General features: G+C 48.9%; 2 protein-coding genes across 2 annotated transcripts in view; one reads left to right on the top strand and one right to left on the bottom strand.

Annotated features, from left to right (window-relative positions):
- LOC119377945 (serine/threonine-protein kinase mTOR) overlaps window positions 1-5,579 on the bottom strand; it is a gene marked incomplete at its 3' end in the record, with an annotated part of 49,308 nt that extends 43,729 nt beyond the window's left edge. Inside the window, 3 exon segments of the mRNA XM_037647224.2 lie at window positions 3,552-4,417; window positions 4,794-5,033; window positions 5,411-5,579. Coding sequence (XP_037503152.1) covers window positions 3,552-4,417; window positions 4,794-5,013 — 1,086 coding nt within the window.
- A 135-nt stretch (window positions 5,580-5,714) lies between these two features.
- Window positions 5,715-24,638, top strand: part of LOC119377946 (uncharacterized) — a 31,532-nt gene continuing 12,608 nt past the window's right edge. Inside the window, exons 1-3 of the mRNA XM_037647225.2 lie at window positions 5,715-5,920; window positions 9,243-9,357; window positions 17,866-18,005. Coding sequence (XP_037503153.1) covers window positions 5,752-5,920; window positions 9,243-9,357; window positions 17,866-18,005 — 424 coding nt within the window. The 5' untranslated portion in view covers window positions 5,715-5,751. The remainder of the gene's footprint in view (window positions 5,921-9,242; window positions 9,358-17,865; window positions 18,006-24,638) is intronic.

Here is a 24,638-nt window from a genome sequence, read left to right on the forward strand (position 1 = left end):
GATGCTCACTTGTACCAGGACGTGCCCGTTATTTCATCCTCTCACACGGCACGGCGGCATTGGAACAGCAGGCAAATGGTATGGGTTCGAGTGACGAGTAAAACTATTTTACTATTGTGACAGCAATTATATGGTCCCCACGCAAATTTTTGCTGTCGCCATCGGCGTGGTCCTGAGGTCCCATACAGGTAAATCCCGCTACAACTAAATTGACGAGACGCGCGAAAAAGTTCGTTGTCGCGGTGAAACACAAAACCTCTATGAAACGTCTTTAAAACATTTAAAACCTCTATAAACCTCTATAAAACGTTTTACAGAGGTTTCATGTTTCGTGGGATCTGATGATTATGACTCGTCCTTTGGTCCCGGCAAGCGCATGCATTGTCTTTTGCATTGAATTCTCACTAACTCGGACGTACTTGGCCGCACACCGTGTGAATGTATTTTCTCGCGTATAACACGCACGAAATAAACAGAAAATTTAGAGCTAAACTCGGGGTGCGGGTTATAAGCGAATTTCGGTGCGCAAGTTGGCTTCCCGGCAATGCACGGAAAGCGGCTTTGCGTCAATACGCGAGTTATACACGTGGGTCATACATACGCAAGTACGATATGCAGACTACCCTCGAAGCGTGCCGAGCAAGTAGCGCCACGAAGGAGCGTGCCAAGGTTCGCTAGAGGCTAACTGACCACGAGGTGCCGAAGCTCCGCACTACTACAGTCATAAGCGAGCGAACGGAAAGCCGAAACGCTTCGTGCCGTTTTACGACTTGATTGCCTTTAATCTTTCTTCCGTTGTGTTAGCTGCGTACTTGAGCGTATTCGCTATCGATGATCGCGACGATAGCGACCGCGGTTTTCTGCGCAGCGGTTGCGGCAAACTGTAATTCCGTGTTCAATCTGTGCGCACTGGCCGTGCGCGTGCCTTCAGAACTGTGTCGTTGCTATCCGTGATCGCAACTACCGCGGTTTTGACCGCAGCGTTGCTTTGAGTCGGTGCGCGTACGTTGGATGCGCGCGTACTTTCGTGGTCGCCCATGATCGCGTCGACACGACCGCATTTGTGCTCGCAACGGTTGCGGCAGAATGTAGTTACGCTTGGACTAGGTGCGCGCTGGCCGCGCGTGTGCCTTCAAAACGCCGTGGATGTCATTCACTATCCCAGGGCTTGTGACGACAAGCAGTAGTTTTGTTTTGAGTGCTACTTCAAAAACATGCCGGGAGTTCTTGAAGAACGATTCTTCCGCGGCCCGCACGCGCCGGCAGCATCATGGCGGATGGACGATCTGTCGCCGAGCATCTCAATGGCGAAAAATTTACCGGGATGTGCGTGTGGTGGCTGGAAGCATGTCTCCGATGAAGACACGGGTCTTGCGATGCGGCCGCACGGCTCTGGCAACGAGAAATGGTCCAGTTTCTAGCGGAATTTCGCGGCAATCCTAGGCAAGCTCCTTTTCCTTAGAAGGATCCGTTGATGGGCGAGTTGGGCGAGTTCCTTATGTGGTGGCACTCGCGAAAACTTCGCGAATACTTTTTCTAGGAAATACCTAGAAAAAGTATTCGTTGTGGCGAGACGTTTTTCGCATTGTTTTCTATGGACGGCTGACGGGGAATCGAAAATTATTCGTTGTGGCGGAAATTTCGTTATAGCGGTATTCGTTATAGCGGGATTCGACTTACAGTCCAACTCGATAGCATTGCCCCACGCATCATATGTTCTCTGTGCGAGCGAACGTGTGCAAGGGCTGCCAATGATCGACAGTGGCTCAAGTGGAGAGGAAACGTGCCAGCCATCTCCTTGGCACGAAAGGTGCATGGAGGAGGAGCTACGTGGCTCCACCAACTGTGTGCTTTAGCCAGCCGAACGCGGTCGTTCGTGGTCATGCCTGCTGTACCTTTACAGGGATCAGCAGATGGCTCAAACTTGCACGTGTTGTGTTCTCATCGCTAAGCTTGCATTGAAGCCATAGACAGCACAGAGGTTCGCTTCACTCGCTGCAGCGGCCACTTTTCCTTATGCCAGCGTTTCAGTTACACAAGGTTGTAAGCTAAAGGAGTTAGCTGCTTGCCTTCCTTCGCATAACATTACCATTCGTTGCTACTGCATTCATTGCTTTACTCAAAACTGTGATTTTCATTTTATTTTTTTTTCTTTTGACAATAAGCCAGAAACATTGCATTGATGGCTGGTGACAACAAAGTTATCACAGCGCAGCACACAGTGTGGTGAAGGTGCATTTTGGGGCTGAATTCAGGTGTTACCTGTACCCCAGTTCCACTTCCAAGATTTGTCAATTATGAATTATGGACACAGGTTACATGACCGAAAATACGGTACTTTAGGTGTGACAGTAATAGATGCCGCTGGTACAAAATTTTTACCCCATGGTCCTGCTTTTGCATTACCCCATTCGATTTGTAAATCATTAACACTCCACATTTCGGTTTTGTTCTCCAACAAAACATCTGCCATAATCGACTTAAGACAGTACACCTTGCCCATCAAACATACGCTTTAACAAGCGCACTTCATACAAAGAAGCATAGAAGTGGCAATCGACACTCGCACACCTCCTTTCATGTCAGCGAGCGCTCAGGTTCAGGCACACACGTGTGCACTCACACCCCACGTTTTAACTCGCTACTCATTCACATTCATGCAGTGGCATCGCATGCATGTGGACACTGGTATGTTCTGGTAAACGCTCAGTCTTTTTTTTTTTTTTGGTACTTCGCGGACGACAGGTGAACAAACGCTTCACTCCTGCTGCTTCCCCCTCCCCCTGCCTTCCCGACCTCCTCCCACTGAGGTCCTCACGATCAAACACAGTGCAAGAACAAGGTATCAGGGGCAACAGCTGACCCCCCCATGTGCACACACCTATGGAAGTAACGTAGGAGAAATATGTTATTATTCTATAATTCCTCAAATACTTTCTTGGGTTACTGTGATTGGTTACTGTGATCAATTAAATTTTAGAAGTAACTATAATCAGTAAAATGTACAAGTCTGAGCAGCAGACTCAGAATTACCTGGATTGGCACGGAAATTCCAGCCCATAATCAGCTGTTAAAGTGACATTAAAGTGAAACAATGAATCAGCTTAAACAAATAAGCACACTTTCAACCCTCTACTGTTGCCAATAGGTTCATTTTAAAATTTTACACTGATATTCCTGCACATGAATTTCAGTGTGAGGTCAAGGATTTCAGTGTTTTTTCATATTTTTGCCATGTTGGCTCAACGAGATTTCCTCAAACTTGGCATGTTTAGAGTCTGGCTTCCTCAGAGGACAGTGTACTTCATTTTTGCCGATTATGAGCTAACTAGACGCTAGTAGACACGGTCAAAACCTGACGTGATTGGCTCGGCAACTTCACGGTGGCTTCGCCAGCTGGACTTCCATTTTGTGCGTTTGCTCGTTCATTAAGCGTCTTCGCACAGCAAGAGTGGTGACTTCGGTGTCATGAGAGGGTAATTTACTTATACGAGAAAGATCATTTTAGTGTCCTTTTAAATTCGGCCAACACTAATAGAACACAAGCGCACCTGGTCAAACTTCTCATCCAGCAGGCGCTTGCAGGTGTTGCTCTCGTGCGTGGGCACCAGGCGATGAGTGTGGTGCCGGTGGCCTCCGTGCAGCTGGTGCGGGTGCATGATGGATGCTGGCTGAAAGCCCTGTGCTCGATGATAGCGCAGCAGAGCCGCTCTCGCCCCACGGTGCTCTTGCATCTGCTGCAGCGCCCGCAAGGAGCGCGTCAACGAACTGCCTGAGCTCCGGTGTGCCTCGTGCCTAGCCTGCTGGGAAGTGACCTCCTCCAGTTCCTGGCGCACCCTCTCTCCCTCAATGTTGCTGCACTTGAGAAGTTCACTGATGACCAGCAGAGAGCCATGGACGCGGTCCTCTCTGTTCACACCTTTTTCCCTCGCACCTCCCAGTGCCTCTTCAAAGCCACTCTCGGCTTCTTCGTAACACTTGGAGTACCAGGGAGGATTCTGGGTGTCCTTTGTCTCACGCTGTGCTGTCACCATGAGTGCAGCCCTCAGAGCCAGCACAGCACCTTCTCGGATCATAGGTTTGGGGTCTCGTACACCATTGAAGATGCAGTCGAAGATTGGCTGTATGTTTTGAAAGAAGAATGTAGGTGTCGAAATGGCCAGTTCCTGAAGAATCAGCACAGCAGCGTGACGCTTGCCCTCGTGGCGCTCTTCACAAAGCCACTCAATGGCACGCTTAATGACAAAGTCGTCGTATTCAGCCGTAAAGCTGCTGCCAACAGTTGTCAGACGGCCAATGGCATACGCAGCAAGCTCTGTAACCGTTGTGTCATTAGATGGCAGTAGATTGCGGAGGTAGTTTGCAAAACGGCTGATTCTTGATCCAGTGTTGCCAGAATCCACTTCCAGGAGATTCACTGAATAAAGCAATAACCAGAGCAATGACATCAATACACCGAATACTCTATGATACTGCAATGTGCTAGATTGGCCAGCATTAATGTAAGAGAAGGTAACACGGGGGCCATCATTGAAATTGTTTTGTCATTGTTATTAAGTTAAGTGACCTTCTGCACTGAAGTCGTCCATGTTTAAAATGAATGCCGGTAGCTAATAATTATAATAGCAGAAGGAGCTTTATTCCATACATAATACATATGTGTTCAGGGGACAACAACGAAAAAAGAGTGAAACACAATTTTTACCGGTTAAATATAAATTAGAGTAAGCATAACATCACGTGATTTGCTGTACAGGATCAAGTTTGGTAAAACTAGGGAAGTCCAACGCTACCTATTGCTAAGATGCCTCCTTTCTTCTCGTTCACGTCAGAACTCGAGACCATCTCGAATATGTGATGGTGGAACTCTTCCATGAACGCCGACACGTCCTCCGAGCCCATCTCCCGCAGTTCTGTGGTGACGTAGTGGTGCAGCTCATTCGCGGTCTTGAAGCGCACATCTTCGCTGCGGCTTTTCAGACCAACGACGAACTGGTTCACGTGGCCGATCATGATGGACTTTATTAGAGCATCTGCAAGTGGGACGACGACGTCTTCGGTACAAAACAACGAAGCATGAGTCATACGATCGGCCAGCAAGGCTGATCAACCGCGAAGAAACAGTACAACGCTCTTAGGTACAAAGTTCAAACGCTTCTCGGTATATCTGGCGGTCGCACTCGATTACAAGGTGCTGCTAGCGGCACGCAAAAAAAAAAGAAAGAAAAGAACCAGAGAATGCTTCTCGATGAGAGAATTACCGATCGGCTTTGCAGTGGGCTGTCCTACGGGACAAACAGTACAACACCGAGGCTCAAAAGAGAAACGCTGGTTTCGTTTTCAACGTGCAACGGACGAACCCGCGAGTACACAATAATGTATCGATCACACCTACGTCGTTGATACTTACGGTGGGAACGCAACTTAAACGGCACATCAACCAATGAGGCAGGCACACTTGCATGAGGCGCTCACATTGTGTCCGAGAGTCATTACAAAAGTTGGATGTGTAAAAGCACCGCTTTTGCTTGCTCAATGCTTAACCCGGGTACGATCCGACTCAATCCGGCTCCGCATGGCAGTGTCGCGAGTGTGATTGTACCTGAATGTAAAATACGCAACAGCTTTTAAAACAGTGCTTTGCGTAAGCCTTATAAAGTGAATATAACGACACGTAATTTCAGATGAACTGTAAATGTTAAGGTTGCATATCTTGGCTGCCGGACACGCCCCGTGGCGCTGGGTCGGCATATGAAGCGTAGCAGACGAGACGTGATGCTGGATAATCGATACGGGACGACCGCGCATTCGTTCATCATGGCTGTCGTACTTCACTTGCGAGTGGTTAACATTATTGTTGTTCATTGCATTGTCCTAGCGCTTTCGGTTGGCTACACTTTATCAGCGGAACACATCACAGGTGAGCGAGCCTCGCTTTCGCGCCGTTCATTTCACCCTGGCAGCTTCACCGCCGAGCGTAGCCATAAAAGCTTGTGCGAGACAAAAAAGCGTATTTTATTTCTAATCTTACGTAGTTTGTTGTTGCATGCCGTTTTTTTTTTTTTTTGTAGTAGACGAAGCTGGAGCTCAACATGTCCGTAAGTGGTTTGTCACAGTTAATGCAACGTCAAGTGCGCGATGAAACACCACGTTAATGTCGAAGAGGGAACTGCGCGGCGGCTGCTGTATTGGGCTGATCGAAATACTGATCTGGAGCAGGGAAAAACATATCGGATCGACCCCAAGCAGGTCAACCACAGCATGCGCCAAGTACCGCGAACCGGACGCGGATAATGTAAGTTACCGACAGCGATTCGCGCATTAAAATTTGTTCTAAACACTAAAACGAATGAAAGCGTGCGACTTCAAATAATATGGAAAGAAAAAAAAAGTATGGGTGATCTTGCCGGCATCTCGGTTTTTTTTAAATATTTTATTTCACAACGACGAAAACAAACAAACCTTCGCCGGTGAGGTCAGTGCGCCAAGATATTTACTGCGGCGCGTTGCGAAAACATGCGCTGACGCCGACTGCAACGCAAGGTCACTCGTTAAAAGCGGCCCCCAGACTTCGCGCTTAATTCAAATAGTGATTTGAAGCAGTACGTTGTTGGACAACGTACTTAACTGGCGTCTCGACTTTTGGCGCCGCTCGCAGCGACTCTGGCGTAGCGTTGCTAAGCTCAAATTGTTGCTGTTTCGAATATCCCGGCCGTGGTGGCAGCATTTAGGAAGAGGCGAAACGCGGGCCCTGCAACACTTTTCTATGTAACCATGTTCATATAAACTCCAATTCGTATATACGAATCGCTTAATTGTCGTAAAAACTTTTCGAATCCGTGAAGTATGAGTGTTGTCACAGGTATAGGCGTGTGCACAGGGGGGGCAGGGTGGGGGGCGCCCCCCCCCCCCTAATCACCTGAGAGGGAGGGCGCAAAATCTGCCCCATACATTGTGGGGGGCGCTGCGAGGAACCTTCGCCCCCCCCCCCCTGATGGGGAACCCTGCGCACGCCTGGTCACAGGGTTCCGAGAACTAATTTTCACTGACTTCCCGACGAGCGCGTTGGAAGCTACACAGGCAGAATTTTTAGGCAGCTTCTTTTTTTTTTTTTTGGAGAGGGAGGGGAGGGGGGTTGGGGTGTCCAGTATCCTCCAAAAGTCGGGCGTACGTCGCTTGTGGGAGGGAATATATGTCGCGCTTTATTCGGTGCAAAATACAAAGAAAACGCCTAAGTGGTGCGCGCCACATAATTGGGCGTTTCCTTTGTATTTTTTTCTTGTACACAAGATCCATATATGCCGAAACTTACATAATACACAAAATCGAACCACTTAGACGGCGTAAAATACGCGGGGTGTGCGAGAGGTAGAGGTGTGCACGGGCTCCGGGTAGCCCGAAAGCCCGACCCGGCCCGCGGGCCGGGCTCGGGCGGACCGACGTATTTTCACCTCGGGCCCGGGCCGGGCTCGGGCCTCTTGGAGTTTCATCGGGCCGGGCTCGGGCCCTGCACAAAGCCCGACTCAAGCCCGAAATATAGAGAATGAGCGGGAATCGCTTTCCAGCACGCATACAGCGCCTTTTCCGCGACCGCCCTTTACCGCTTTTCCTTTCCATTCGCTACTTTACACAAAAGGGGAGCAGGTAAAGCACTGCCTCTATTGCACTCCGACAAGCAGTGAAGTAACACCACCTGAGCTAGTGACGGCGCCACGCGACTGTTCGCGTTAGATTTAAGGCTAAATCCCATATGAGTGAAAATGCACGCGACAGCGACGAGCGACCCGACGTAGATCGCCTTCGTGCAAGCTGACGCTTGCATGGGCATACCCCATACACGTGACGACTTTGGCGAGCGAACTCCATTGTTGCTGGCATGAGGCCGTCTACTTGTAATTTGTAATCTGTGTTATAGAGACTGTTCATCGTGTGTCGTTTGATCATATTTGATATGCTCAATAAAATGCCAAATTACCGGAAAACGATGTTTTGTTTTCGCAGCGAACCTTCAAAAAGCCGGGCCGGGCCGGGCCCGGGACAGGGGCGTAGCCACGTTAGGGCACACCGGGCCCGTGCCCCCCCCGAAATTTTTTTTTGCCATAGCATACAGAGCAGAAAATGACACTCGACCACATCTGCCTGCTCGTCCCCACTACAGATCAAGGAGGTGCCCCCCCCCCCCCCCCGAAAAAAATTTCTGCCTACGCCCCTGGCCCGGGATAGTGTTTTTGTACGTCGGGCCGGGCCGGGCGGGCTCGCAGCCCTTTGCCGTCGGGCTCGGGTGGGCCTTCGACAAAGTCAGCGGGCCCGGGCCGGGCTCGGGCTCGGAAATACGGCCCGTGCACAGCTCTAGCGAGAGGTATACCTTTGTCAGCGCGTCCGCCAATGCACGGTGTAGACAGCTTGATACATAGGGGAATATAAGCACATGACACAAAGCACTTTACAGAATTTAATGAAGTATTAACACCATCCATGGAGAAGAGCGACCACGTGTCGGCGACTGACCAAATCGGTGGGTTGCGGTGCTTTCCAGGCTCCGTTCCTTGCCTCACTGGCGGTCCGTTCCTTGCCGGCGAGTTGCCGCTCCGATCCCCGTAGCCAAGGCTCGAGGCATTTGCCGGCATCGCCGCTCGCGGTGGCATGGGAAAAGATTGGCTACAATTTGCTTGCGACGCGAAATAATTCCTGCATGAATAAAGCGATGTTTGAAGCGTGCCATTTCTTCAAGACAGCGCCCGTTTCCAAATCACTGTAGCGAGATCGCGAGCGGCGATGCAAGACCATTTTTCAAGTAAACAGCGCGAAACCGGCCGTCCCGGCAAACCGGCTCGCTTCGCTCCAAACTTTGCGGTTGTGACGTAAGAGTACGAAGTGTTGACAAAAACAAGCGCTATACTACGACGAGCTCACGTTAGATCTCGAAACGGCGTAGCCGCGTATGCGACGGCCGGTGTCCACCTTGCTAGGCCTACCGGCCTAGCACCGAGTTTCGGCGGGATTGTTGCGATGTGCTTGTTGCTCGTGAAGGCATATATAATTTTATCGACTGTTTTCTTACAGAACGAAGCATGGCGGTGCAAAGCTGTTTGTTTTGTGCTTCATGAAGAGCGTGCCGAGGCGCCTGATGTGGGCGCCTGCGCTGCTCGTTCGCCCCACGTGTCGGATCGGGCGCAAAATCGGACGGGTCGCGACCACTTTCGAAGCTGTTTTTTTTTTTTTTTTCCTTATTGTGCACGCAGTCTGCGAACCGGCGCGCGTGACGGCATGCGTGGAGGACCTACGCAAGATGTCCACTGACCCCATGAAGGACCTTCAAGTGGCGGAGGACGTCGCCGGACTTGAGCAAAAGTGCAGGTGTGTGTGTGTAGCCCTTTTTCGCCAAATTCGAAATGTTCTATGGTCACCACTAAAAAATCATTCGAACACTTTTGGAATATTTTAAGCATAAAATGCGGTAAATTCCATCCATCCATGTGGTAAAGTTCACGACAGGAGCCTTATTACTGTCATAGGATTTTATAAAAAATCTGACACGCGCGCGCGCGCGCGCGCACGCACACACACACACACCACACACACACACACACACACACACACACACACACACGCACACACACACACACACACACGCACACACACACACACGCACACACACACACACACACACACACACACACACCACACACACACACACACACAATCGTTTTCGCACATAAACTCTGTGTCGAAGCAGAAATACTTTGTCGCAGTTGAAATAACATTGGCGCGATTACTACTTAACAAAAACTCGCTAATTAACTTTTTAGTTATTGACTTGAAGGCAGTGGTTTATATCACAAAGTTAATTCTAGTTCATGAAAAGTTATGGCATACGAGTTATTGTCATATGAGTTTTTAAAAAAAAATCTGTTAGCTAAAAGAACCATAGAGTTTCCTACAATACTTACTAGAGGGAACTCTGGCGCTAGTGTCTATGGGAGCTGTAGAGTTACTGTATATCAGTGACTCTATCTGCAACGCATGGCGCTTCAGCCAGCATGGGAATGATGGGCATGGAGGAAGGAAAAAGAAAGGAGGGAGCATTGCGTCACGCGACCGAAGCCCACCGTGTCGGCCCAACACGTGATCAAACGTCAGAGCGCGCGGTTGGTTTTAGCACTATCGGTGGAGACTGAGTTCTGTTTTTAAACCTCCTCTGTGATCCGGCAGGTCTGCGCCGAACGAGCGCGCTTCGATTAAAAGCTACCGGGCGCTATACCCGAAGTCTCGGCGAACCTCATTTGTTGCGTGATCATGACGCAAATGATCACGTTTTGGGCCGACGCTGCTGGCTTCAAAACGAGTTGGCTTGCCAAGGCTGGCTGCGTGACGTAATGCTCCCTCCTCCCTTTTTCTTTCCTCCATGATGATGGGTAGTACACGGATTTGTCTAAACTTTGTACTTTCGACTCCGTTTGGCTTGGCGTTGCCTGCATCCGCTTTGTCGCAAGACGAAGTTCAGCAAACGTCCAATTCAAATCTAGTCACGAAGTTCCCAATGATCCATTCTTTTATCCGAAAGAAAACCAAAACACAGCAATAAACAAAGCCACATGAGCGTTCGAAGCCCGCAAGTACGAAGACTAGGCAAATCCGTGTACTTCCTTAGGACAGTATGGTGAAGTCGGCGAAGAGTTTATGTTGTTGGAGTGAGTCCTGTAGTGCGGTCAGCCGATCTTGATGAACCGAACGTGATGACGCCGTGGGAGCACTGTTTTGAAAAGTGTCGCCGAACGACGGTGATCAGAGCTGGAATTCGTCTGAGGGTTTCCTAGAAGTGAAATATTCGAGAATCGTTCGAAGAATTGTGGGCTGCACACGTTTGGTGAATATTCAAAGCCTTTAAGTGTTCTTGGATAGTTTCGAATTGATGAGATTGCATTTGTAGCGCGGTAAGTTTGTTCCCGTTGTTTTAAACACCATCTAAGTGATGTTGTGAGTTGTAATTGATACCCTGCCGAGTGTGCAAGTTTGTGTGATGCTTCTGCCCTAATTGAGAGTACATTTTGTTTGTGTTGTCTCTTGGCTCTAACTCAGTCTTTGGACCACAACCGGCGTTCGTTGGCGCACTAAAAGGACCTACATTTAAATTGTGTGTGCTTTCGTCGTGCGTTTCGGTGGGCCGATTGGAATCTGCCCGGCAACTGCCTCCCCTTTAACGGGATGAGTGACTGAGTGACACTTTTCGTTTTAGGTGAGTCAAACGGGCACCATTCATGGAGAGTATTCAGGCCCACTCTACAAAACATTGGTACTCCTAGGGCAAACTGTTCACATATATGTGGGGTAATCGGCACTTCGAATAACGACTTCAATATTCAACCAGTAATGTTCAGCTGTAAAATGCGTTATCTACGGCCTGATTGAAGTGTCGCGCGTACAAACGCGACTGTCGAAGCGCTTCTCCGTGAACGCCTGTACCGGAGCGGTGGCGCCAGAGCGGGCGCAAGGAGAACTAGGCCCCAGACACTGTTTCGGCGCCACGCAGCAGGCCGCACCTGTTTTTTTATGTAGCGGCCGTGGCTGTGACATGGCTTGCATCGACGTGGCAGGCGCGTGTAAGCATAGTACATCGACGCTACCTCTAGCACAGCAGCACGCGTCGACGCGTTGAAGAAAAAAAAAACTAGAGTCACTGAAAAAATTTCCAGCGACTAAAAAAAAAAGAAAACATGACCTCAACGCCATCTGTAATCTAAACGCGAAGGCACACGAAGGCGCATTTAGGTCTCCAAGATTCCACCTCGGCGGCTACGACGCGCCGGCGCAGCGCGCATACCGGTTCCCGTGCCCGCGCGTTTGCCGCGTCTTCCGCGACAGCGCGGGCAGCTCCTTTTCGTACCTGCGCGGTACTGTACGTTCGTATCAAACGTCGCGACGTTAAAATCAGTTCGCAGCAACCGTACTCCATTACACTGCAGGTTAATGGGCTTTGACCAGGACCACAGAAAAATTCCTATCACCCCGATATTCGTACGAGCCATGATCGTATCACCGAGGTTTTACTATATATTGACATGTGGTCGTGACGTCGACGAAGACAGCAGTCGGCGTTTTCAAGATGAAACTGTTTATTTGGCCGAACTTGTGGCCGGGAAATGGAAAGTTAATTTACAGCAATACACACGGTATGCACTGATAGCGGCGAACAGAGCGTCGACCGTCGATCAACTGACAAGCGGTGAAGCGCGTCGGCATTTATACACGTGCCGTCGAATATTCCAGCGTTATCGCTGGTTGTCGCGCGAGCTCGAGAATAAGCTCGAGTGCTCGCGTCTTTAACAAAACGATCTACAATGATCGCGAAGCTTCTCGAACAATGAGGCGCGGTTTGCGCTGAGAGTTGCTTACAGTCTTTGTGGGCGAAAACCGAATACGGCAAAAGTTATAATAAGAAACGCACGTGGCAATGCTCCCCCTCTGAAAAAGCATCGTCCCGATGCTTAAAACAGAACACGGGGGTTGGGGGGGGGGGGGGGGGGCCAATGCATGCAACAATAGCAACAATAAGCCAAGAAAGTACAATAAACAAGAACAAGCAAAATTAGTACAATAAAAACAAGCACAAGCAAGAAAGCACAATAATGTAAAAGTACAGCCCTCAGATTCACTAACGCGCGTAATATGGCTTGAGGCGCACGACATGGACGACTTCAGGTCGCGCACGGCGCCGCTGAGAGTTCGTAATGCATGCCGTCAGGGACAACCTCGTAGTCGAGTGCGCCGAGGCGTCGAAGTACCCTGTACGGTCCGAAGTATCGTCGAAAAAGCTTCTCACTAAGTCCCCGTCGGCGTATTGGCGTCCATACCCACACACGGTCACCGGGTTGGTATTCCATGTGGCGTCGTCGAAGGTTGTAGGGGCGGCTGTCCGTCGTCTGCTGGTTCTTGATCCGTAGGCGGGCGAGCTGTCGTGCTTCTTCGCTGCGCTGTAGGTAGGCGGTCACGTCGATGTTTTCCTCGTCGGTCACGTTTGGTAACATGGCGTCGAGCGTCGTTGCCGGACTCCGTCCGTAGACCAACTTGTATACGGAGTCATCTGCGTCGTTTCTTGTACGGCCTTGATGTACGCGAAGGTCACGTACGGAAGGATGGCGTCCCATGTCTTGTGTTCGACGTCGACGTACATGGCCAGCATGTCGGCGATGGTCTTATTTAGACGCTCGGTGAGGCTGTTGGTCTGTGGATGGTACGCGGTGGTCCGGCGGTGGCTTGTGTGGCTGTATTCCAAGATCGCCTGAGTTAGGTCAGCCGTAAACGCCGTACCTCTTGTCGGTGATGCGAACCTCTTGGGCGCCGTGTCGAAGGACGATGCTCTCAATGAAGAACTTGGCTACCTCAGCGGCACTGCCTTTGGGCAGGGCTTTTGTTTCGGCGTAGCGGGTGAAGTAGTCGGTAGCCACGACGATCCATTTATTTCCGCAAGTCGACGTTAGGAACGGCCCCAGGAGGTCCATCCCAATCTGCTGGGATGGTCGCGGAGGAGGCTCGATCGGCTGAAGGAAGCCTGCTGCTGCTGGTCTTGTGGGCAGTGTTTTCCGTCGATGACAGTCTTTGTGGGCGAAAACCGAATACAGCAAAAGTGATAATAAGAAACGCACGTGGCAATATATATATATTAATATATTATATATTATATATATATAATATATATATATATAGTCGAGAAAGGAAGACAAAACGTACGAAACAGCTTTACTAACGTTTCGGCAGGAGGGCCTGCCTTCGTCAGAGGCAGGCCCTCCTGCCGAAACGTTAGTAAAGCTTGTTTCGTACGTTTTGTCTTCCTTTCTCGACTGCATTTCCCACCGGATCCATTGAACTTCATCCTCGCATATATATATATATATATATATATAAGTATGAGAGGTGGCACTACGTCGACGTTTCGGATCAGAGCCTGATCCTCCTGCAGGGACTCCACCCCCGACCTTACTTTTGTAAAGAGCATCACGAAGCCACAGTGGGTGAACCTCGCTGTAGACCTCGGGAGTGACCACTGCATTCTTGCCACCACCTTCCCCGCGGAGCGTAAGAAGCAGAGATAATTCCACTACACAGACTGGGATAAGTTCAGAAAGTTAAGGACGGAAAGGGAACAAGACGGCCACAGGCCAAGCTTAGAGAAGTGGGTCAAGCAGATTAAAGAGGACATCCAATCTGTCTCCTCGACCATTATCACGGATCTTCGGGTTGAGAGAATGGATAGCCGTCTCGCTCATCTTCTTGAGGCGAAGCAAGCGCTGTTGAACCGATGGAAGGGTCAGCGACTGAACCGAAGGTTGAGGAAGAAGATTGCTGAGATAAACAGATCAGTAGAGGAACATTGTCGCACACTATCTAAGCAGCAATGGGACGAAATCTGTAACTGAGTTGACGGTCAGATGCGCAATGGCAAGACATGGAATATATTAAAACACCTCCTCAATGAAAACAACACCAAAACGAATCAAAGGCATGTTATCGCTAGAATCTTACATGAAGAGATAGGGGTCTCTACGGAAAAGCAAGTCGTACAGCGGTTGGTGCATAAGTACCTCCCAACCAAAACAGGATTGGCACCACCAAGTGGAGAGTACCAGGGTAAGCCCAATCCAGGTCTGGAAGGCGACTTTAGCGTCGAGGAGGTACGAAGTGCCTTGCATGATCTTAACGGTAGATCCGCCCTCGGCCCGGACGGTATATCAAACAAGGCACTTCGTAACCTCGATGACGATTCAATTGAGACCCTAAAGGTTATGGTCAGTGAAGCATGGAGAAAAGGCAAGGTGCCGGAGCAGTGGAAGCTGGCCAACACGGTTCTTATTCCAAAGCAAGGGAAGCCCCCTAGCTTAGAAAACCTGAGGCCAATATCATTGACGTCATGTATCGGCAAGGTTGCGGAACATGCCATACTGCATAGGCTAAACAAGTACTTGGAAGATAATGACATCTATCGACACAATATGGTTGGATTCGGGGCAGGGCTATCCACACAAAACGCAATAAATCTTATCAAACACCAGATCATCGACAACAAAACCAGAGACGTGAGAGCCATTCTGGGCCTGGATCTAGAAAGAGCGTTCGATAACGTCTACCACTCGTTCATACTCGAAGCGATTTCCAAGCTCAGTCTTGGGAAAGTCTTCCATGACTACGTGCGGTCCTTTCTAACAGATCGAAAAGCAGTGATGAAGGTTGCACATATCGAGACCGCAGAAATTGAACTAGGAGCAAGGGGCACGCCACAAGGTGCAGTGATTTCCCCAATGCTGTTCAACCTTGCCATGATTGAGCTGTCGAAGAGATTATCGAGAATCGAGGGGTTGAAGCACAGCATCTACGCGGATGACATTACCATCTGGTGCACAGGAGGAAGCGAGGGGCAGATTGAGAGCGCCATGCAAGAGGCGATTGACATCACAGAGGGATACCTTCGTCCTTCCGTGCTCAGGTGCTCCACGAGCAAGTCAGAACTACTACTGTATCGGACTGCACGTCGGAGCCCAAATCCCAGGGGATGGAAACCATTGAACGAGATAGACATCCACCTACGTACAACGGGGATGCCATCCCGAGGGTCGATGCCATCAAAGTCCTAGGCATGACGATCGAGTCTAACTGTGCTAACAGAAAGACTATTGCCAAGCTGGCCTGGAAAACCGACAGCGTTGTGCGCCTTATACGCAGAGTGGCCAACAAAAGACATGGGCTCATGGAAGACAACCTCATCAGGTTGATGCATGCGTTCGTCCTTAGTCATTTCACGTATGAGGCAGCAATGCACAACTGGTCGAGAGCAGAGTCCGAGAAACTTAATGCACTCCTCAGAAAGGTTACCAAGAGGGTCCTGGGCATACCCATACACACCAGCACTGAACGTCTACTAGAGCTTGGCATTCACAACACTCTCGAAGAAATAGCAGAGGCCCAAGAGAGAGCGCATTTAGCGAGGCTATCTACAACAAGGTCGGGAAGGAACATCCTGCAAGAGCTGGACCAGAATCCAATGTCGATTAAACTGAAGTACAATGATATTCCCGAAAAGATCAGGGAAAACATCACGGTATCTCCTATACCACGAAACATGCATCCGGAGCACAACATTGGAAGAAGACTAGCGAGGGCCAGTACCATACTTTGTCAGGTCTCAAACGAGCAAAGAAGGGTCGCCTTTGTCGACGCGGCTTCCCACGCCAATCGGAAAGCTTTTGCGGCCGTGGTGGTCGATGGGGCTGGCCGAGTCGTCAACTCAGTGACGGTCAGGACGAAGGATCAAATCGTTGCGGAACAAGTTGCCATTGCATTAGCACTGACGATGGAGGATATCGAAGTCATCTACAGTGATTCAAGCGCAGCACTACGGGCCTTCGCAAATGGTACGGTCTCGGGAGAAACGCTCCGAATACTACAAGGCAAGAAAATCGCGCATCACCTGTTGAGTTGGTTCCCGGCTTACATTGGTCAAATCAAGGACTCCCCTCCCAATCTCAATGAAGCAGCACACGAGGCGGCGCGAGACCTCTCCAACCGCGCCTCCACGGGCATGCGTTCTAATGGTGAAGGGGATAACTGGGAAATTCCCACAACATATAACGAGCTCACTAAGCATTTTTATCTATCCCGGAGGATTTTTCCTCTACCTCACAAAAATCTCACTAGGCCCCAAGCACTTACATTAAGGCTATTGCAAACCAAGACGTACCCCACCTTGAAAATGTTAAACAATATTTACCCTGAACTATAGCCAGGTAATCTCTGCCCATGTTGTGGGGAAATAGCTACCCTAGACCATATGCTCTGGCAGTGTACCAAATTCGCTCATTTACCTAACATCACCTCTGACAGATGGGAGGCGGCAAATCCCAGCCCGTCCTTGGCAGAACAACTCTGGGCTGTCCACCAAGCCCGCGAGGCGGCTGAGGGGCTCGGCCTCTCGGTCCCCACGTGGGAGTGGCCCGCGACACAGTGATCTGTGTTTTGAAGGACCAAATAAAAGTTTATCCAACCCAAATGAATGTTGGGTGATTTCTGTAATGGTTATTCAGTTTTATTCTTTCATACATTGCTTTGTTATGAATATTTTTGTATGTATTTCAGAGTTGTCATTCTATTATTTGCGGTCATGGGCCACATGCGTGTTTCTTTTTGTATTGTCGCTTTCCGCTGCCTGTAATTTTTGTAATTTTTGTAAATTTGTAGTTTAGATTTTTTCTGGGTGAAGGGGCCAGTCAAGCTGTGAAATGCAGTTTTTTTCCCTTCGCACCAAACCACGTATACAGTGTATTTTCGTGTACTTGTCACGTGGTTGAATAAGCTCAAACTCAAACTCAAATCCAATGGCTCGTGCGCTTTGGTGCGACGTAGAGAACGACGTAACTAACGGCGCAGCCAATGGAGACCATTTCGAAACATGTGGCGAATGGTTTTTCGTTTCGCCTAGCCATATACAGCTTCGCTGGCCCCTATTTTTCCGGAGGGATATACATATATATATATGTGTGTGTGTGTGTGTGTGTGTGTGTGTGTGTGTGTGGTGTGTGTGTGTTGTGTGTGTGTGTGTGTGTGTGTGTGTGTGTGTGTGTGTGTGTGTGTTTGTGTGTGTGTGTGCGTGCGCATTATATCGATCCCGTAGAGGAGTTAAAGTTGCAGCCCGCCACCCCGAAAAAGATTTTGGCTACTGATATATTTCATCTTCATCACATTGATCTCTCTACAGTTTGTGTGTATGCGGATTCGTTGTTGTGGGTACGATGCTTTCCTCACGCTTCGCGAACAGTTGGTAAACAAGGGACGAAACAACTGAGCCCATATATACACGCGAGCACCATGTACTTGCAGGGAGATGGAGGAGGCCCAGAAGTGTCTAGAGCGCGAGACGTCATTCTGTCCAGACGAGATACGTCGCATCTACATGAACTACCTGCGGCCGGTGACTGCCTCCTTCCAGGACCTCTGCAGCGACAGCGACACCAGAGATGGTGAGGCTATTATTTGCTACCACGAAGCATCAATACACGTGTATACCTCATACTGTGTCGGGGTTTTCTTCCAGACATTTCCTGCTTTTATTATTTCCATATTCGTTCATTGCAGGGATCAAACTAAAGAAGCTAAAAGTTAGTCAAATGTCAGTCGGTCACTTGAAAGGGGGTGGAGGGAGTGGCACAGAAGAACTAAAGTTACTATATATATATATATATATATAAATATATATTATAATATATATATATATATATATATATATATATATATATATATATATATATATATATATATATAATAACACACCACACACACCTTGGGTATGAAAATCGATGGGTCTGGTACGACAGATGACTGAAGAGAAGGACTCGCGTATAAGAAATGTAGTATCATTAACGTTTCGGCTGGTGGGCAAGCTGACGAAGGCTGGCCCACCAGCCGAAACGTTAATAAAACTACATTTCGTACGTGAGTCCTCTTCACTCACATATATACTTAGAATGCGTGGATATAGAATGGGATAAGAGGGTAAAAATATCGCCGGCCAAGCCCATGTTATATAGAAAGTGTAAATATACAGCCATCAGTCTTATGAAAGTGAGAAATTGGGTGCGGTGGTTCGAAACAAAAGAAGGCCACGGAGATTTGCAAGTGAGGAAAAAAAAAGAAAAGTCAGTTTCGCCGCAAGGGCTAAGCAGTGGATGCGATAGCAACAAATTGGGATGTGATACGAAGAAAGGCCAGCAGCTCAAATTCATTAGCATACACGGCCGCTGCAGCGAGCGAAGTGACCTCCGTGCGGTCTATGGCTTCAATGCAAACTTTGCGACGAAAGCAAAACACTTACGAAGCTATGGGCCATTTATATGTGAAGAAAGCACAACACAGAGGAACGAAGGGGGCAGCTAAGCGACACGGTACGAGTTCTAGCAACTAGTCGCGCGTCGTCCGGTCCCTTTCGTTTCTCTCTGTCGTGGTTTTTGGCGCTTTCTTCAAATATGAATCTGCACCAACTCGCCCAACTGTCCCTGCTATAGTTCAGTTTATGGGCCATTTGCTGTAGCCTTTCTAGAGATAAGCGCGCGAGCGCCGGTGACCACGCCATGTAGGGTCAAAGTACAGGGCCGGACGCGCGCAGCCCACCTCAGGCGAAAGACGGAGGTGGGCTGCGCGCGGTGATGCCGTGAGTCTAATGAATGGGCGTGGCTGTGACGTCGTGGCACGGGTGATTACGTCATCGCCGCGCCTGCGCTTCGACGCCGACCTGTCTAGAAATGATTTGTGTGCTATACTATTCCATGCGTTATTACCAGAGGACGCAGAACTTCCTGGAAAACGGCTTGTACGTTTCCAACGTCGGCATTCTGCAAGACGCTGTAGGCAATTCCGCAAGACGACTTGTAGATCAAATGGTCGTCTACAAGTCTAAAATCTTTAAAAACGTTGGTACTCTTTAGGCGCATGAAAAGTCGTTTGTCCAGCGAAGCTAAAACCAAATAGCTAAGTATTGGTGCAAATAAGCAGCAAGCAATGCAAGCACCTTGCTAGACTCTGGAGTTCCACAAGATGCGTAGCGCCACCTGTCGCAGAGAGAAGGAATAAATTGAGTAGTACAATGTTCGACTCCATTGCAAAGTTTGCTGCGGAACCAGGTGCAACTAGCGGGTGCGAAACAAATATTTAATTAAATATCGCGCATGTCTTGCGCATTTAATACTCAGAGACCTATGCATTTCTCTCCGCTAGTGGGACGAGTCACCGAAACGCCATGAAGTGCTTGTTGGATCACTCGCCAGAACGATGGCGAAAACAAAAGCAAACGCAACAGCTCCGCGCGCTACGAAGAAACGTCGCAATCGACACTACTGTTGCTTTGCAAATTGCCACAGAGGTAAAGGACCGAATAACAAAACGTTCAGTTTTACTGATTTCCATAGCTGTCGTATGACGTAGAAAGGCGATAGCGCTGGATACGGGCCGTTGCGAGCGTCTTGGGTAAGCGAACTACTCACATTCTCCGCAGCCCCACGAGAAAGTGTGACCTGCTGTTATTGTTTTGCGGCCGTGACGGAGAATCGTGGCAACCTTGGCCATGCAGTCGATGGCCGTCGACTCGATGGAGTTGTCGCGCTGCTACACGGCAGTTTTGAACGGCCGTTGGGTCGTTCAGGTGTGTCTCGCAAAAATTGCGTGGCGCTGCGGATCTTTATTTTCCTGTTCGTGTCACCGAAAGTTAAATAATATAAATCCACTTAGAAACACATATATGTCTGTTGTTTTTGTTTAGACACTTTAATTGGTTATGAATACATACTTAATTTTAAAGTTGTTGAGCAGTGAAACTGTGGCGAGCGATACACGGCAAGGCGGCACGATGAAGACAAGCACGTTGCTGTTGTAGAGAGTATGTGCAGTTCGCAGATCTTAAGTGGCAAAGATACTTTATTAAATAATTTATTACATATACTGCTTTTAAAGCATACTGGTTAGATCTTCTATTCTAATCGTGAGTACGAGCGCGCTGTTTCCGCTTCCGTTGCTCAATGGAAGTTTCGATAGAGTTGTGGGGCGGACTCGATAGGCTATTGACTCGACGGCCTTCGAAACGTCCCGTGTAGCCGCTCGTGCTTGACCATTGAGTCAATAGACTATCGGTTGGAAGGCGGCCTTCCAAACCGATCGATGTAACTGCGCGGCAGAGAACACGTACGACGAGTAGACGGGGTACTGCGCTTGTCCCCGTCGACTTGTCGTCCGTGTTCTCTACAGCGCAGTTACATCGATCATGAATCACCAACTGGCCCAATCGTCCACATTGATTAGCCTTCCAAACGCCCGTCTGGCACGGGTAGCAGCTATAGAGGTAGACTCAAGACACGTGCGACAAACATCACGCACACCGCGACCTCCCATAATCTGAGTTGGTCGTCACCACATAGAATCACGCACGTGCGTTTTGAAGGCTCAGTGTTAACTAGCAAGTGCTAACAAGTGCGTCAAACAAGTAAATGTTGGTCGCCACCACCTTCAGGTTCGTTTTGCCTTCGGTTGTACCCCGCGAAAGCGGACACGCACGTATCCCCATTTGCAGTATACACGAACGGAGTGCAACCGTCAACAGAACATTCCAGGATGCGTAATAAAACAGTCCAACGCACAGGAAGCGAGGGCTGAAGGGAGAATGCAACTGAAAAGGCGAAAATCGTGGGGCCATTCGTCCGTGATAAAGCGAGCTTGTACCACAGATCGTAAGACACATGGCTAACTAAATTGATCGTGTATGTACGACATCGCTTTGAAATTATGTATATAGCGAAATTTGACGCATTTAGGCGTTAAAGAACGGACGTCGGAGGGCTTGCCTCGAACTTGGCGCCGTGGGATGCTCGCTTGTACTTGCGTGTTTGAGCGCGCTGGCACTGAAACTTCTTTTGCATTGTACGCGCAGTTCGCTTTGATAAGCTTGATACCTTTCTGAAGCGTGGATGGGTGGGAAGAAGCTTTCCAGGTCCTTAATTTTCAGGAAGTCGTGCCTCGCCACAAACGAAAGCGCTATCCAGTCAGCGCCAGGGCTGCGATGAGGGCGCTGACTGACTCGCAGCGTCGCCTGGGCAGAGTCTGATGCCTATAAAGGCTGTCCTCCCACCTTACGTGTGTTGAGTGCAAGTAAAAAGTAACTCTACAAAATTACCCACGAGACCAGTGGCGTTCTGAGAATCAACGGCACTGAACTGGTCAGTGCTATACTTTCTGCGCACTTCAAAACTGGCTCTTGTGGCAAAGAATAATACAGATGTCTTTCATGTCTTTCATGTCTGCTGATTAGCTGCGAAGCGCTCATTATCGTGCTTGCTTAGGCACTCACTGTTAAACTCATTGAAAAAAGTTAGTAAATGGTTAGTAAATGCTTGCATTTACTACCTTCGCGAAATCTGTTTACTAGCCAGCAGTTAGTAAAGGTCGTAGAGTGCTGTCTTCACTAACCAGAAAGTTTCTTGGTGTTTTTAACTAAGTATCTACTAGACATCCACGTTGCCAGATCTTTCGTAGATGCGCAGTATACTTTGCCGTAATCGTGACGGTCTTTAGCAAAATTTAAACAAACTTTAATTTTATTGATTACCTTGGAATTAAAGTTTCGTGCTACGTGATGGCACGTATATAAGCAAATATAAGGGCACACGATAATGTGTAGAAAACATCAATTATTCTTCTAAATTCTATGGTTGCTAACCAGTACACGGTGTGCTATCCCAAAGTAGGAGTATAAACAGTCTTCAAGCCGCTGCTAGAGTAGATATCGGCTACGTAAAAGTCTTGCTATTCTGTGTGTGCGCTTGCGTGTGTGTTCTCATTCGTGATCAATTCATGCCTCTATGTACGTTGCTGTGATGTGTACTTACCATGGTAATTACACGAAGTAATTAGCGGCCATTAGTTGATGTACGAGGACAATGCCACTTCGTTTTTCTTTATTCTTTAGGTACTTTTGTAATAGAATAATCTTGATATGGCAATGCACACGCACATATAAACAAAAATAGGCCTAAACCTCTCATTGGATAAATGTAGCAGAGTTAATACGGTTAGTAGCCATTCGAGCTAGTACTCATCATCATCATCAGCCTGTCTACGCCCACTGCGCAAATGCCTCCCCATGTTCCGCCAATCAACCCGGTCCTGTGCTTTCTGCTGCCACGTTATACCTACAAACTTCTTAATCTCATCTACCCACCTAATTTTCTGTCTCCCCCTCACGCGTTTGCCATCTCTTGGAATCCAGTCAGTTACCCTTAATGACCACCGGTTATCCTGCCGACGTGCTACGTGCCCGGCCCATATCCATTTCTTCTTCTTGATTTCAACTATGATATCATTAACCCCCGTTTGTTCCCTCACCCACTCTGCTAGTACTCTTCACTCACTAACTAGGTAGCAAGTTCCACTAACCTGCATTTTACTACCTTCACTTACTAAGAGGCTAGTGTATTTTGTGACAAGTAAACGGTTAGTATTTAGTTAGTGAATATATGCCGACCTTTTTTTCTAAGACTGTGACAACCACTTTTGAATACCACGAACGGATCGTCGATAGCGAGACATTTCAGCTTTTCCTGTGGGAACCGACCGCTATGGGACGGCATGAAGCCGAACATTCAGCTGAATTTTAATACTGTAGCCTCCTCGGCCTTCCCTTTCCTCTTCCTAGCTGGAGGTTTCGCAGAGCACCCGCTCTTGCCTGCGTGTCGTGGCCTGCTCGCGGCCGCTACACACCGTAGTGAATATCCGCAATAGGATTACGCATGTGTTTGTGCTTCCACATAGGCTCAGAAACTGTAGCTGGTCACATTTTAACGGAAGGAAGTATTAACTTGTAGAGAGTAAGCAAACCACGTTTAGGATATTGTTGGAGAAAAAAAAAAGCCGGGTAGATATTGATAAAACCAGGGTCGTAGGTAACAGTTACCAATATAGAAATAGTCTTGAATGGAGCAAGAAAAAACTGGAAAGGGACAGACGGAATTAAACTAATAAAATGTAATTGTTCTCTAAGCACTCCATATTTTCGCCAGGCACTCCGGAAACGTCGATAGGGTGCCGAGGAGCCGTCGGGTCCTCTTGGGTCGCTATCGCTGCTTGTACATATGCACTAGAACTCTCTCGTTAGCGCTGCACACGCACCTCCGATATTGGCGGTAGTCAGGCGAGTCGGGTCGAGGAACAGCAGCACGTCCAGAAGGTTGCGCCTCAGGGCTCCGTGGCGAAGCTCGCTGATGCGTTGCAGCCGGCTCTCCAGGGCAGAGGCCGCCGGGCCGACGCTCATCTCTCCTGCAGCGAGTGTGTGCACGCACCTCAGCACGCGTGTCCAGTGGTCTAGGGTTACGGTGCATCTGGGAATCCCGTATGGGAATCCACCGGATATGAAAGCGAACGAAAAGGGCAACTGCAAGCGAACCCGTGTCGAGCTCCCGTCCACCTTCTTGGGGCCAGTTTCGGTGACGGATGCATTAGTTCAAACGAAGCCTTCGTGGTTTTCTATTTTCTTTTCAAATATCGAACCTTCTGATCCATTTATTCTTTCGTACCGCTCTTGAACTCTGCGTGCCACATGCTTTGCATTGCACGTGCTTTCGCTAGCTTCCTTGCTCTCCGCGTCTCCGCACTATCTTCACAGCTGAGTTCGCGATCTCGACCTAACAGACAGAACGCTCAGTGGCCACAAACATGCGCGTACCGGCGTCCCAGTGGAAGAACATGGACAGGCGAGGCGTCAGGGCGGCCTTCGTGTCGCTAGTTGTGTTGACATGATGATGATGATGATGATGATGATGTTCCTTGGATGATGGCACCTACCCACTCAGGGGGATCGGCCAAGAGTCGGGCGGATTGTTGTTAGAAGTGGCTCGTGCCGTCCTTCGTCTTCGTTTTCGTCGCTGCCTCTTCTTTTAAACAACACCAAGCAAAGGGCTCAGCACGTTTACCTAGTGAGCACCAAATATTTTCTATTGCACCACGGAAAGCTTGTTTCGCAGCGGTATGGCGTGTGTGCGTGTGTGTGTGTGTGTGTGTGTGTGTGTGTGTGTGTGTGTGTGTGTGTGTGTGTGTGTGTTTTCGTTTTTTTTTTTTTG

Source organism: Rhipicephalus sanguineus, unplaced genomic scaffold, assembly GCF_013339695.2.
Source record: "Rhipicephalus sanguineus isolate Rsan-2018 unplaced genomic scaffold, BIME_Rsan_1.4 Seq626, whole genome shotgun sequence".
Classification (NCBI taxonomy): domain Eukaryota; kingdom Metazoa; phylum Arthropoda; class Arachnida; order Ixodida; family Ixodidae; genus Rhipicephalus; species Rhipicephalus sanguineus.